This window comes from Typopeltis vanoorti, chromosome 24 (genome assembly GCF_054136105.1).
Source record: "Typopeltis vanoorti isolate ZY-2024b chromosome 24, IOZ_Tvanoo_1.0, whole genome shotgun sequence".
NCBI classification, from domain to species: domain Eukaryota; kingdom Metazoa; phylum Arthropoda; class Arachnida; order Uropygi; family Thelyphonidae; genus Typopeltis; species Typopeltis vanoorti.
In genome coordinates, this window is record NC_143572.1 from 38,631,133 (window position 1) to 38,647,288 (window position 16,156).

Consider the following 16,156-nt stretch of genomic DNA (forward strand, 5'->3'; position numbering starts at 1 on the left):
GATGTTTTATTAACGCTTATATTTCACTGATTTTCAACTCAGCATCATCAGAGCACAACACACACGTAAACGCGACAGTGAGTGAGTGAAACAATATAATTGCAAAAGACAAAAGATCTAAAGTCCTATTTTTGGCGCCCTCTAACGGGAAAAAAAAAAAGAAAAAAAAAAAAAAAAGAAAACAGCAGTTATCCAAAAGTTTTTCTTAAAAAAAAAAAAAAAAAAAAAAATCCAGCAGTTATCCAGGAGTTTTTCTTAGGATAACCGTCTCCCAAATTTTTGGCAAATTAATGCAACCATTTATGTATAAAGAGCTAATAAGCTTCATTTCAGCAATGAAAACATTTCTTAAATTAAGGGGATATTAAATCCCACATAGTTTTAAAACCGAATAAGAAACTCAAAGATCAGAATTAGAGAGCTTCTTGCCGAATATAGTAAACTATAAAGTATCGGTGACACTAGCGTTAGCCAATGCAAGTGATCCTAGTACGTAGTACAATACTGGGAAGCTCGTTGCAAAGGTGGGGGAGTTCAGATCGCTATTCTAGGTATTTTCCATAATGTAAAAGCACATTTCCTAGGAAATGTATGCTGTTATTACATTATGGAGGGAGGCCACTACCCAGACCGGTTTCAGCCTTTTTTGAGGCTTCATCAGTGAGTAGCTAGACCTAATACCAAAGTGTATAGCGAAAAGAACTTATGTACTCTGCGAATGAGTTTTCCAAACAGGTGCAACCATTAAGTTACTTATGTATAAAGAGCTAATCAGCTTCATTTCGGCAATGAAAACATTACTTAAATTAATAGCCCTAGAATAGCGATCTGAACTCCCCCACCTTTGCAACGAGCTGCCCGGTATTGAACTACGTACAGATTAGAGTTGCCAGCTTGACAACTCTGATCCGCTCGCCTAAGGATAAACTTCACCCTTTAGCACACCAGGAGTGTATGAAGTTCCGTGTGACTGTGATTTGGCCTATTATGGGCAAACAGGAAGATCAGTGAACATCCGCCTGGAAGAACATGAAAGATACATTCGCTACTATTACTATGGCAAGTCGGGACTGGCAGACCACGCTTTGGACACTCCTTCACACAGGATTAGATGGAGGAAAACGAATATGCTTTTTAGGAGTCGTTATAGATCTGAAAGATTATTTTTTGAGTCAGCAATGGCTTTGAAGAATTCTCCCCTTCACACAGGATTAGATGGAGGAAAACGAATGTGCTATTTAGGAGTCGTTATAGATCTGAAAGATTATTTTTTGAGTCAGCAATGGCTTTGAAGAATTCTCCCTACCTTAACAAATATGGTTGCATTAATTTGCCAAAAATTTGGGAGACGGTTATCCTAAGAAAAACTCCTGGATAACTGCTGTTTTTTTTTTTTTCATTAGAGGGCGCCAAAAATAGGACTTTAGATCTTTCGTCTTTTGCAATTATATTGTTTCACTCACTCACTGTCGATGTGTGTTGTGCTCTGATGATGCTGAGTTGAAAATCAGCGAAATATAAGCGTTAATGAAACATCTTTGTTGTTAAATGTGTTTGTGGTGTTGTTAATACCGTGAAAAACAAGTCATGAATAACCATCAACACCTAAGCTTATCTGTTAGATCGTTTCTTCTGTGTTTTTGGAGTCATTCTCCACCTGTAATTAATATTAAAATATTACAATAAAAATATGTTAAAAAGACACTACATACCCTAAAAACACAAAAATCTACTCTAATGTACTATAAAACTCTAATTTTCTAAGGAAGAAATACAATAAAACAAATAAAAATCATAAATTTTACACGAGCACTGAATTATACTGACCACTCAAATATATATAAACCCCATCCTGGATGCAAACCTATACTATATTAGTACTATTGATAAGCTAAGGATTTCTTAATTATTATTTTTAACTTTATTTATTTTTTCATATTTTCCCTTTGTTTTTTTTTTTTTGCATAATCTGGATATTGTGCTCCAGAAATACCAAACATTTCAAGCTACTTGAATAAGGGGGATAGTAGTCTCACAACAGGCAAGACTCTCAAACATCCATGTCTGCTGGAATTTGAACCCACATTCTGTTGGTTCAAGAGCAGGTACATAAGCCACTTGACCAACCAGGGTGTTTTATATTAGCACATTAAAAAAGTATATTAGACATACTTTTTTTAATGTATATCTAATACATTAAAATTTTCATGTATATATTTTTTCAACATTAGTATATATACACCGTAACAATTAAGACAAAATACACAGTTCATCTCAATAGTAGAATTCTCTCTCTAAACAAATCATTTCAAAATAATGATTATATCTGATGTCAACTTACTTTTCCATAACTAATTTCTGGATGTTCTGTATCAGGGAAGAGATCTGATACAATACCTTTAAATAGAGGAATATCTGCAGCAGTTAATTTTGGTATATTCATATCTAATACAGCCAATAAAAGAATCTGAAAAAAAAAAAAAATGGAAAAGTGATCAAAATTAATCGCATTATACAATTAACAAGCAAGGGAATAACCATACATAATCATAAAAGTATTATTATTATTATTATCAGACCTCCATGGAGTCAAGAGACTTCCTGAAGGTCCACAATCTCGTGCGCGTGCGCACCCACCCACACCCACACAAAAATCATTGAATTATGCCTTAAATATTCACAGGTTCTGCACTCACCATACTCAGGCAATGCATCCACTCACCAACACTCTCCATGCAAGGAACACTTTCTTCATTCCCTTACTCATGCCCTTCTTATACAACTTCCAGGGATGCCATCTTGCTCTACTCTCTCTCTCTCTCTCTAACTCTCTTTGATATTAATCTTGTAATAATCCCCTATCACCTCATACATCTCAATCATATCCCTTATCCTTCTCTACTGACAAAGTTCTGCCATTTGCATTCCCTCAATCTGTCTTTATCTCTAATATTCCAGAGATGAGATACTCACTTGTTATTCATCATTCTTTTTGAAATATTTCTAAGACATCTTTCATCTTTTTTGAAAACCAGGCAACTAGAGCTGCCAACAGTGGTTCATATGCAGTCTGATGAAGGCCATATACAAGGGAACCATAACCTCTTTGCTTCTGAATGTCAATGTCTTCCTCATCATTGCATATTTTGTTATGATGTTCTCACAATTTTAGCGATATGATCCCTAAACTTCCAGTCTATGTCCACCATCACTCTTAGATCTGTCATCTGTTCCAGCTCATTCAAAATTTCCCCATGAATTGAGAACACCGTATTTTAATCTTGCCTACCATATTTAGAGAGCTTACACTTGGCAGCATTAAACTGGTAGCTCAACTCGTGCAGGCTATTGAGGTCCTCTTGTAAGGCCATGACTTTGCATTACCTGCAGATAGCTGCATATCTCTAAGTTCTTCTGTACCAATATCAATAATATGCTAGTTAAATAATAATGATCTCAAAAAAAAACAAAAAAAAGTTACTTAAGTATAAAGAGCTGAAATGAAGCTTATTAGCTCTTTATACTTAAGTAACTTAATGGTTGCACCTGTTTGGATAACTCATTCGCAGAGTATATAAGTTCTTTTTGCTATACACTTTGGTATTAGGTCTAGCTACTCACTGAAGAAGCCTCGAAAAAAGGCTGAAACCGGTCTGGGTAGTGACCTCCCTCCATAATGTAATAACAGCATACATTTCCTAGGAAATGTGTTTTTACATTATGGAAAATACCTAAGAATAGTGATCAGAACTTTACCACCTTTGCTACGAGTTGCCCGGTATTGTACTAAGTACTAGGATCACTTGCATTTGCTAATGCTAGTGTCACCGATACTTTATATAGTTTACTATATTCGGCAAGAAACTCTCTCTGATTCCAATCTTTGAGTTTCTTATTCGGTTTTAAAACTATGTGGGATTTAATATCCCCTTAATTTAAGTAATGTTTTCATTGCCGAAATGAAGCTTATTAGCTCTTTATACTTAAGTAACAAATGTGATAGTTTGCATTTGAATGGATTTGGTGTGGGTTGGTAAGAGAGAGACTATTGCTGAAAGGAAGAATGAGTAATGTGAGCAAGAGAGCAGAAGTAAGAGGTAATGCATGAGATCAGGAGAGAGGCACTCGTGAGACCTAAGATATTGTAAGAGAGAATAGTAGTACTGTGAGGGATAATAATAAAATGAGAATGCAAGATGGACAGCAAAAAGAGTGAGTCCGGGTGGACAAGGAGACATGGTACAAAGAGAGTGGATGTTGGAAGTAGTAGTAAATGTGTATATGGGGATGAGATGGCATGGGATATACAGGATGCAGTTGAGTCTGAAGAGATAAATAGGTTTAGCAGTGATTATATGGGATTCTTGGGATGAGGAAGTGACGGAAAGGATTCAGAGGCAAGTGGCCAAGATGGTGAGTGACCTAGTAGAATGATTCCTATGAAGATAGATAGATTGAAGGTGTGTGTGTGTGTGTGTGTGTGTGTGTGTGTGTGTGTGTGTGTGTGTGTGTGTGTGTGTGTGTGTGTGTGTGTGTGCAGAAGCTGGTTTACAGGAGAAAAAGAGGAGATATGATAGAAACATTTAAGTTGCTTAAAAGATTTTATAGGATAGATGTAGAGAAAATGGCACTGTACTCCAGGAAATAGAAGAAGCTAGAGGTTTAGAAGTGGTGGTAGATAGAGAGTTAAACTTTAGAGGACATATTGCTAAGGTAGTCCATAATATTACTTGGCTAGTGAAGAACACATTAACAAGTAGAGATAAGGAAGTTGCAATTCCTCTTTATTAGGCCTTGATATTCCCACATCTGAATTACTGTGCTCATGTTTCAGACTTGGCTACAGGGGACCAGAACAAGAGGCAATCCCTGGAAGTTAAATAAAGGTGTAGTCAGTAGGGATGTCAGGACTAGATTTTTTTTGCTTGAAGAGTAGTGAATGGGTTGCCAGAGTCAGATGTGAGTGCTTTGTCTGTTAATGGGTTCAAGAAGAGGTATGACAGATTGTGTGGATAGATTGGGTCTCCCATGATTAGTCTTTGGACTTCATGGAGGTGCCCGTATAATAATAATAATAATAATTAAGGCAAATGGGAAAGTTAGGTGTGGAGAAATCATAATCCACAAGTAGCATGGGCAGGACTGATTATATACCTAAAATTGTAGTGTTTATTTACAAATGCCAAGACCATCAAAAATAAGGGAGATAAAATGGTTTCATTGATTGAGTTTACTCACCAAATTAGTAGAATAAGCAAAACATGGTTGGATAAGGATGATAGTCTCACAGGAAAAAATGGAAGGGTATGATGTTTTCTGTGAGGAGAGAAAGGACAAGAAGGGAGGTGAGTGCTGTTGATAATAGAAGGTGAATTATGTCCAGACAAAGTGGAGATGAGAGATGTTAACAGTGGCAATGATTTTGAGTCAGTAAGGTGTGAGGTGGAGGCTGACAGAATGAGATATTTAGTTGGATACTACCATAGGTCAGAGAATGTGAAGGTTGGCAATGAAGAAACGTATAAGCAAATTGGTTTAGTGAACAAGGGAAGAAAGATTAATTATAGGAGTATAGATTGAAATGAAGAGAAAGCATTTGGGAAATAAGGAAAATTAATTTCTTGAGTTCATGAGAGACAGCTATTTTGGGTAGTATGGAAAGAGGTCGAGAGTTTTAGATTTGATCAATTCATCAGAGGATGTGATTGTGAGTGGGGTTTCCCACTTCCCTGTACTTGGTCAGAGTGACCATCACTTGGGTTGTGACTAACCATATGAAGACTTCTGTGAGGAAAGGATATATGTGGAATTACAAGGCTGGTGATTATGAAAAACTAAGGAGACAGGTTGGAGAATGAGGTGTTAAGAAAGTGGGAGATAAATTCTGCATGAGAACTTACAAAAAGAAATTTAACATCAATGTGTTAAATTTCTGTATTCTGAAGATCAAAAGACTGGATAAAGTAGGTGTCGAATGGATGAATAAAAGGATCAAGCATGAAATATGAAAGAGGATACTATGGAGGCAGCAAAAGCTGAATAATGGTGGCAATCAACTGCATGAGGAGTTATAAAGAACAGGCCAGGAGGGTGACTCAGGTAAGAACAGCAAAACTACAGTATGAAAAGAAATTAGCAAATGAGGACAAGAAAAATCCTACAGAGTTTTTCAGATATATGGCAAGTGGAAGGAAAATTATTAGGGTAAGATGATGTGAATGGATTAATATGATAGAATGGTAATTGCTGTAGAAAACATTTTGCAGGTATTCTGTGAACAATTTAATAGTGTTTCTTCCTCATCAGAATGAAATCCTGAAAAACTCGGGACATAGGAGAGAATGGTTTAAATATGAGCAAGCAGAAGGTATATTATTATTATTATTACATGAAACCTCCAGACTCATTGAAGGAGGACACCTACTTTACAACTCTCTGTCTCCACCAACTACAACGAACCACAACTATACCAATGCCATCCACAGCCCGTCAGCACCACTAGTATTTTCACAGACATCACAAACATCCATGCCTACAGCAGGATTTGAACCCACAGCCTTTTGGCTGGAGAGCAGATATGCTAATCACTCAGCCAACTAGACCAATAAGGTGATAGGATGTATGACATATTACCAAATGTCTTAAGGAAATGTTCCGGGGAATTGGGAGTAGCAATGACTTCCCCATTTAATAAGATTCATATAACAGCACAGGTTCCAAGAGAATGGAAGAAAGGTAAAACTGTACCACTACATAAAGGTAGTGATAAGACTGTTGCTACAAATTATATGCCAATCTATATATCTGGAGTTGTAGTTAAGGTACTGGAGAAATTGGTGAGAATCAGGATACAGAAATAGGTTGATAAAAGCAGTATTCTTGTAGTTATTAGCATAGGTTTGTTAAAGGGAGATCATGTTTTACTAACTTACTTATGTACTATAACAAGATGACAAATGTCTTGAACAACTGAGATGCATATACAGTGGTATACTTAGATTTTGCAAAACTTTTGAAAGAATGTCAAACAACAAGCTGTTAAATAAACTGAAAGAAATGAGATTGGATAACAGACTAGTGAGTTTGGTCAATGACTTGCTGTCAGATAGGTATCAGAATGTTGTACTGTATATATGAGTGCAGTGTCTGAAGGAGCAGATGGATCATTAGTGATGTCCTTCAGGGATCTAGATTGGGACATTGTTGTTCATATTGTATATTAACGGTGTTGAGATGGGTTTAACTGGCATGCAGCTGTTTGTAGATGATGCAAAATTAAGTAGAGCAGATGTTATGGCCTTACAGGAGTACTTGAATAGATTGTATGAATAGGCAGGTAAGTGGAACTACCAGTTCAAAGTTGCAAAGTAGATTTAAAAATATTTTAAGCAATGATGGTATGCAAAGTATACACTTGTGGGGGGAAACTTTAAAGAAGGTAGAGGAGATAAGAGATCTGGAAGTGGTGGTGGTGGACAAGGACCTAAAATTCAGTGGCTATATTGCACAAGTTGTAAAGTCATCACATTGGATAATGGCAATGATTCATCAGTGTGTGCACATATTTGGTCACTGGATTTTCATGATGATGAGGATTTAGAAAGGGTCCTGAGAAGATTCATAAAATAGGTTGTGGAATGTGGAGTACGAGGACAGATTGAGAGACTGTAAATTGCAAAGCCTTGTGAATAGGAGGAAGGGGGGGGGGAGAATAGGATTGAGACATATAAGTTAGTTGGGATTGTTATTAACTTGACTTGAAAGAAATTTTTCATAAGATGGATGGGAGATGGGGGGGGTAGAAAAAGAGGCCACACCTGGAAACTGTATAATACACAACTCTAATAGACTCTGCTCACACTATGGAAACATACGGTGTGAGCAGATGAGTGAGGAGTAGGTTCTTTGCATGGAGAGTGGCTGGTGAGTGGAATGCGTTGCCTGAGTGTGTTGCAAATGTAGACACATTGAAACAATTTAAGGTATGGTTGGATGAGCATTGTGTGTGATAATGTGTACCACCCATAATGAGTCTTTAACTCCATGGAGGTCAGATGATAATAATAAGCTTCATTCTGCTTATCCCATGATTCTATCTCTTCATTTTGGTTCAGATTACCATAATTAAAATTGCCCAGAATGTTCCCCCCATCTCTAGTTTGGGAAGGAACTTGTCTATACATTTTCATTGTCTCCCTCCTCTACATTGTCCGGCCTATAGCAAAAATCCAACTAAATACCTCATCCTATCAAGCTCCAGCTAACAGGATACTGCTTCAAAAACCATTTTCACTTTTTTCCTCTTGTATGTTAATCTGGACATGATTCAACTGCTATCATCATCAGCTGCAACCTCTCTCTATTGTTGACATTATTATCTTCACAAAAAAAAACAAAAAAGTGAAAAACCCACTTCATATGCTTCCATTTTTATTCCCTCAAGATATAATTCTCATCCAACTATGTTTCACTTCAAATATTTTTGGTGAATAAATTCAATTCATGCAACCATTGCATCTTCCATATTTCTAATATGATTGATATTTGTAAATATGCTTAGCAATTAATCTCTTGATCTATAACCAATCCTATCTATGTCACCCCTCATTTATGACTTCTCCACACCATCTCCTGCCCACTCACCTTTTTATCAGTTTGTTTTTTTCTGGGAGTCTGTTTTTGGGCCAGTGTTGTTTAATTTGTATATAAATGACACTGGAAACGGCTTAAATGGTGGTATATAGTCATTTTCAGATTATGCAAATTTGAGGAGAGTTATGAGAGGTAGAGCAAATGTTGTAGCTTTGCAAGAGTACCTAAATAGACACTGTCTGAATGGGAGAGAGCAGGGGAATGTTTAATATAGCAAAGAGCAAGGATTTAAAATGTGGAAATTAAAGATGGGATGTAGAGTATAGGAGAGGACAACACAATGGATTATGGGAATGATGTAGAGAACACTGTCAAGTAAAAGTAAGGATGATTTAATTTTATTGTACAAGGCTTTGATCAGGCCGCAAATGGATTACTGCACACGTGTTTAGTTGCCTGGTTTTCAAAAAGATGAACATATGTAGGAGAGCGTTTAGAGACAATTGACTAAGTTGGTTTCTGGTCTCTGAATGTAGAATATGAGAACAATTTGAGTGAATGTAAATTAAAGAGCCTAACAGATAGAAGAAAGAAGGAGGGGGGGGGGAACATGATCAAGATGTATAAGTTATTAAGGTGTATTACCAGATAAACAGGGATAAGATTTTTCATAGAATATCTGGAGACAAGGGGGTGAACGAGGGAACCATCCCTGGAAGCTGTATAAGGGGGCTGCAAGCAAGGGAGTGAGGAGTAGATTTTTTGCTTGGAGAGTGGTGGATGATCGAAATTATTATCATTATTATTATTATTATTATTATTATTATTATTATTATCATCCAACCTCCATGGAGTCAGAGACTCATCGTGAGAGGTACACACTATGAAACACAATGCTCATCCAACTATGCCTTAAACTGATTCCATGTGTCTACATTCATAACACACTCAAGCAATACATTCCATTCACAAACCACTCTCCATTCAGAGAACCTTTACCTCACTCCTCTGCTCACACCTTCCTTATACAGTTTCCAGCGATGGCCCCCTTCTTCTATTCCCCCCTTTGCCCATTCTATGAAAATCTCTTCCATGCTAACCTGATAACAACTCCTGACTAGCTTATATGTCTCAATCATATCCCGCCCCTCTTCCTCCTATTCATGAAGTTTTGCAATTTACATTCTCTCAATCTGTTCTCGTACTCCACATTACAAAAACCACTGACCACCTTCGTGAATCTTCTCTGGACCCTTTCCAACATATCCTCATCACCATTAGTGACCTTTCAGGATACTGCACTGCCATATACAACTTTCTCTTTCAGGATACTGCACTACCATATACAACTTTCTGATACCTATCTGACAGCCAGTCACTGATCCAACTTGGAAGTCTGTTATTCAATTCTATCTGTTTCAATTTGTTTAACAGTTTGTCATGTGGCAGTCAATCAAAAGCTTTTGCAAACCCCAGATTCACCACTGTATATGCACTCTCCTGTCAAAGATATTTGTCACCTTGTTATAATACATAAGTAAGTTAGTAAAACATGATGTCCCTTTAACAAAGCCATGGTAATAATCATAGAGAATACTATTGTTATCAACCCATTTCTGTATCCTACCTCTCACCAATCTCTTCAGTACCTTAACCACAACTCCAGATATATAGATTTGGCCTATAATTTGAAGCTACAGCCTTATCACCACCTTTATGCAGTGGAACAATTTTACCCTCCTTCCACTCCCTTGGAACCTGTGCTGTTATTAGACTCTTATTAAACAGGCACGGCAATGTTACTGCCTGGAACATTCCCGTAAGATGTGTGGTGATATATCATCAAATTCTATCATCTCATTGAAATCAGGTTATTTATTTTTTCAAATACTTCCTCCTCACTCACAATTAAGCCATTCTCTCCTATGTCCTCTACACTTAAGTTGCTCGCAATTCCACCCTTATCAGGATGAAACACCTTTATAAATTTAATAGATAAACTTAGATGATGATTATTCATGACTTATTTTTAATGGTATTAACAATGCCAAAAAGTGTTATCAAAAGATGTTTTATTAACTGCTTATATTTTGCTGAATTTCAAATCAGCATCTTCAGAGTACAACACAGCTTGTATAGTTAAAGGTAATAATGGTAACCTTACTGTCACATATACAAACTGTGTTGTGCTCTGATGATGCTGATTGGAAATTCAGCAAAGTATAAGCAGTTAGTAAAATATGTTTAGATAAAACTGTTTGGTGTTGTTAACACCATTAAAAATAAGTTGTAAATAATCTTTATAAATTGATCACTGAATAACTCAACAATGTCTTCTACAGCAGTTACCATTCTGCCAATTTTGTCCATTAACATCATCTTACCATAGTCATTCTTCCTTCAACTTGCCATATATCTAAGAAACTCTCTGGAGTTTTTTTTTGTCTGATTTGCCAATTTCTGATCATATTGCAATTTTGTTTTCCTTTGCTGAGTCAATCTCCTGTTCTTTATACTCATCATGTAACTGATTATTAGCATTATTCATCTTCTATTGGCTCCCAAGTAACTTCTTCCAGATTTCATGCTTAATCTCCACATTCATCCACTTTACATCCACCTTCTTCAGCCATTTGGCCTTTGGAATACTTTCACACATTGATTCTGTTATATATTTCTTTGTCAGTTCTCATGCAGCATTTATTTCTATACTGCTCAACTGCTTGTTTCATTTTATCGCTCCAAGCTGTCTCCTAAGCTTGTCATAATCATCAGCTATATAAATCCACATATATCTTTTCCTCACAGAAATCTGCATATAGCTGACCACAACTAACTTTATGATTACTCTAACCAACTGAAGAAAAGTGTGAAACCTCACGCACAAGTACATCCTCTAATGAAATGATCAAATCTAAAACTCTCGATCCTCGCATGTCTTCCTTTACATGCTGTCTGAGTTAGCTATCGTTCAAGAACTTGAGGAATTCATTTTCCTTATTTCCAAATGCTATCTTTTCTTTTCAATCTATGCCACCATAATTAAAATCCTCCCTAATAATTACCCTTCCTTAGTTCTTAATTACCCTTCATCACCACACTCCATATTTCTGGCATTACCTGAGAGTTCGGTGAGTCCATTTAAGTCGAGGTATGATGAGCTGTGAGTGTGAGACTTCCCACAATGAGTCCCCATATTTTCTCTCAACTAACCCCATGTTATCCCAGGTCATCCCATTCCTATGATGACCATCCCATACATGCATTCATTACACATTCCAGAATATGCTCTTCTCACACACTGTCTCCCTGACTACCCTGTTCTTCCCTATTTTCCTGTTCAGCTTGTATTTCTATTCTTTTTCTCATCTCTTACAGTAGTCTCTTGCATTCACAAAAAACACTTTGGTCTCATCCGTTCCACTCTTCTGCTCATTCATGCAAACTCTGACTTTTTCTGATCCTCTGATCTTTTGTTCCCTTTACTCCTTAACAATTACTTCTAGTGGCAGTCTCACCATTTGATTCACTTTATTCATTTAAATGTAATCCATGTCTTTTATACTATTCCATTCACTCCATAAATGCATTCTACATTTCAACAAATTGCGCTCCTTTTTCCCCCTAGCATGGTTCCACTATCACATCATTCATGATGTTTGCTAGCCATCTGAGGTTGTCCAGATATAACGATGATGAAATTTTTCATCATTGTTATACCTGGACAACACATAAAGTACTTGACCTACTACTCTGTTGTCTTTCACTCTTTTAAATAGTCTCCTGATGTTTGTCCTTACATTCTCCCTATGCCCAACCAAATCATTCATTCGAACTACCACTACCAAGCTCCCTCACACGTTTTCTTTCATATCGAAAGCATATGTCAGAATGTTCCTCCTCCTTTTTTAGAAAACAAACCTTGTGCACTCTCTCATCCAGCACAGCTTTAACAAAGTAGTCATTCTTGAGTCGTTTGACATCTCTTTTTTCCACTATCTTTCATTTATCATTTTATTCTTTAACACTCTTCTGTTTGTATCCACCAGTCATCTAATCTCACTTTGCATACACCTCATCTTATTTTTCATCAGAAAAATAATATGAGGATTCATTTTTCAGCTCCTGCTATTGCACTCTTCCTCTTTTATATCAGTGATCACTCTATCATTGTTGACAATGATCACACCACGTAAAAAATAAATAAAGATACCAGTGGCGGCCGGTGAATTTAAGTGGGGATGCTGTATATGCAAAATAAGAAAAAATAATTGATTTTTTCCTAATCAGTAACTAATTTATTAATAAGTAAATTTAGATATTACAAAAATTGCTTTATTAAAAATATTTCACCCTCACTACGAACACACATCAATAATATAAGTTTTGTACACAGAAATAACGTGTGCAAGCACACAATATATATCTGTAGCGATACTGCTCTACGAGACGTGTCAGTTTTGACATTCTGACACTGCGTTAGATTGCAATGCACATTTGTTTCATGTAATGATAATTGAGAAAGTATAATTCTTTTCATATTTTCAAAACAGTGATATTTGTCATAATTCAGCCTTGTATTTATAATAAATAAATAAATAATTATATGTTATTTTAACAGCATAAAATAAGATTTACCAAAAATATTTCACCCTCACCACGAACACATACCAATAATAAAAGTTTCGTATCTCACAGAAATAATGCGCGCAAGCATACAATTTATCTATAGTGACACTGCTCATCGAACAGTGTCTGATTCACTTGTTACGTGCAAAGACAAGTACAAACGAATATCGGCACGTCTAGCCAGAACTAGCCGAACGTGATAATTCCGACACTGCATTAGATTGCAGTGTCAGAATAGTCAATACATGTTTTGTAATCTAAAGCATTAACTGAACAATTCCAATTATTAACTATTCAATCAATGTTGAAACATAAGCTGTAACCTTTAACATGTTGTATTGCATTTATATAATGCTGTAAGCATTGTTATTATTTATAAACACAAACAAAATTTAATTTTTTCATTTTTTTCCATGGGGGTGCTGCAGTGTTGCAATGCTTATGTACAAGCTGCCACTGAAAGACAAAAAAAAATATGATTATTATTATGGCACCCTCCATGGAGTCAGCTGATTCATCGTGGGAGGTTTATTCAACTAACAGCATATTTATAATACGAAATCTTAAAATCCTTAACACTCCTTCCATTAACAACACATTCTGGTAATGCATTCCATTCACTGAAAATTATTCTTGCAAAAGAAATCTACTCATCACACTCCTCTTCACTACACTCTTCTTCTGCACCCCCTTTTCACTACAAACTGTGGCATCAGCATAGAGCAGTGCAATGGTATAAGAATATGGAGAGGAAAGATATGTTAACAGTGAGAGATGATTATGGGGTGTCTTCATGTTCACAAATCCATAGGTCTCATCTTGGTTACCGTACAGTCAATTTTTTTTAACTGCACTCTGTCTCCATAGAATCTGGTAACTATATTATTATTATTATTATTATTATTATTATACAGTCTCTCCATGGGAGCCTCCATTGCTCAGTTAGTTTAAACTAGCTCTTTCGTTGGAAAGACCTGGGTTAGAGTTCCATCTATGACAAAAGGAATCTTTATCAGGTGTTTTTGATCAAATGGTGAGTTAACTGTCTCATACAGAGGTGAAAGGTTTTTTCTCCTGGAAACTTGTGTTTTTCATCCCATAAAACAGGTAGACCAGCTGAAGAATACATGCAATATACAGACATAGGACACTTCGGGAATAAGGACTAACCAACCCATTTTGTCAGATTTGATATTGAATGCCTGTACAATGAAGTGTAGGTCTATATATAAGCTTAAATCAGGACCTCTATGGAATCTGGAGACTCTTTGTGTGAGACCCACACTAATGTTTATACAAACAAAACCTATCATACCTTTCCTGAAACTTGTGCACTATCAGGACATTCACAACTAATTCTGGCAATCCATTCCATTCATTCACCGCTCTCCACATAAACAATCTACTCCACACTCCTTTACTAACCACACACTCAACTTGTGACCTCCTAAATCTCTGACTATTTGTCATATGTTGAAAAATTTCCTTTGTGGAAATTTTATAAAACCTCTTCAATAACTTACAAGTTTCTGTCATGTCCCCTCTTTTCTACCTATAAACTAAACTTTGTAACCCACACACCCTCAACCTATCCATATAGGGGAGCATTCCACAGACCTCTTGCCAGCTTGGTCACTCATCTCTGAATTTTCTCTACTACCTCCTGATCCAAATCCTTGTAAAAAAGAGTTAATAACTCCCCTACCTTTACTTGATAGTGTGTTTTTCACCATTCAAATAATTGTTTAAGCTATTTTATTTTACCAACTTTTGCAATGTGCCCTCTGAACTTTAATTCTCTGTCCGCCATTATCCTCAAGTCCTCATCAATTCCCTGCAATTCAGTACCAACAATCGTGGTCCACAGGCCCAGCACGAAGCAGGGGCGGAATGGGCGAATGCCGCAGGTCGAAAAGTAAAAGGGCGGAAAACTTATAGAGTTTATGTTACAATTATACTGGAGGCAGAAAAAATTTTAAAAAAATAATAATTAAATTGGATATATCATATATTTAAAAAATATTAAATTGATATATCGTATTTATAAAGATAATTATATTTTATTCTAATTATATAAGCTCCAAATAATTATTTTTATTTTGATAATCCCTGGGACCAGTACTGTCGACAGGGTGTAGCATAGAGGCAGCCTGCCTCACGACGCTGCTTAATAAAGGGCACTCATTCAGCCATATTATGGCAACAAGATATTTTACAAAAACACAGCATTTAGTTTACCAAATAAAAAAGGTGTCATTTTCCATTGAAAGTTAAATATGTGATTATTATATTTTATTAATTAAAAAATTATAGTCATACATACTAAAACTAAACATTTTAGAACCAACTTATTAGATACTTAAGGAAACAACCCATAAAGTATCATATGATGTGAATTTCATAAACTTTTATAGTCTATGTATATATTAAATTATATTATGCATGAATTCTCCTACTCAAATTGCGAGTCACTATCGCCCTGACTTTCACGGTGGAGCAAAACTCGCTCCCTGCAGTAAACAATACACCCTCCACAACAGCAACTATATACTGCAGAAACACAAAAAACAATTAGTTTTATCATGTCACTGAATAAGGTTCACAGACATTTGCAGACTGTGTAATATATTTCTCAACAAATAGTGCAATTACAGACAACTGGGAATATCAACACTAACTAATGAATCGCATCTCCCATCCAACAGAAACTGGTGTATAGACTTAAGCAAAACCACATGTTGCTGGCGCAATAAATGGTTCTGCTTGACACTACCCAGTCATGAACATGTTAAAACTAAGAAATATATATTGAATGTATTTTATTTCAGATATTATGAAAATCGGTTTAAGAGAATTAGCATTTCCATTCAGTTGTCGGCTTGCTTTTTGTTTGGGTCGCACGATCTTTTGTTAATACCGCACCAATCATGTGCAC

At 36.1% G+C, this 16,156-nt stretch overlaps 1 protein-coding gene across 1 annotated transcript in view; it reads right to left on the bottom strand.

Annotated features, from left to right (window-relative positions):
* kl-2 (dynein heavy chain 2, axonemal kl-2) overlaps positions 1-16,156 on the bottom strand; it is a 1,497,432-nt gene that overhangs the window by 1,270,141 nt on the left and 211,135 nt on the right. Inside the window, exon 12 of the mRNA XM_090414156.1 lies at positions 2,342-2,467. Within this exon, the coding sequence (XP_090270282.1) occupies positions 2,342-2,467 (126 nt within the window). The remainder of the gene's footprint in view (positions 1-2,341; positions 2,468-16,156) is intronic.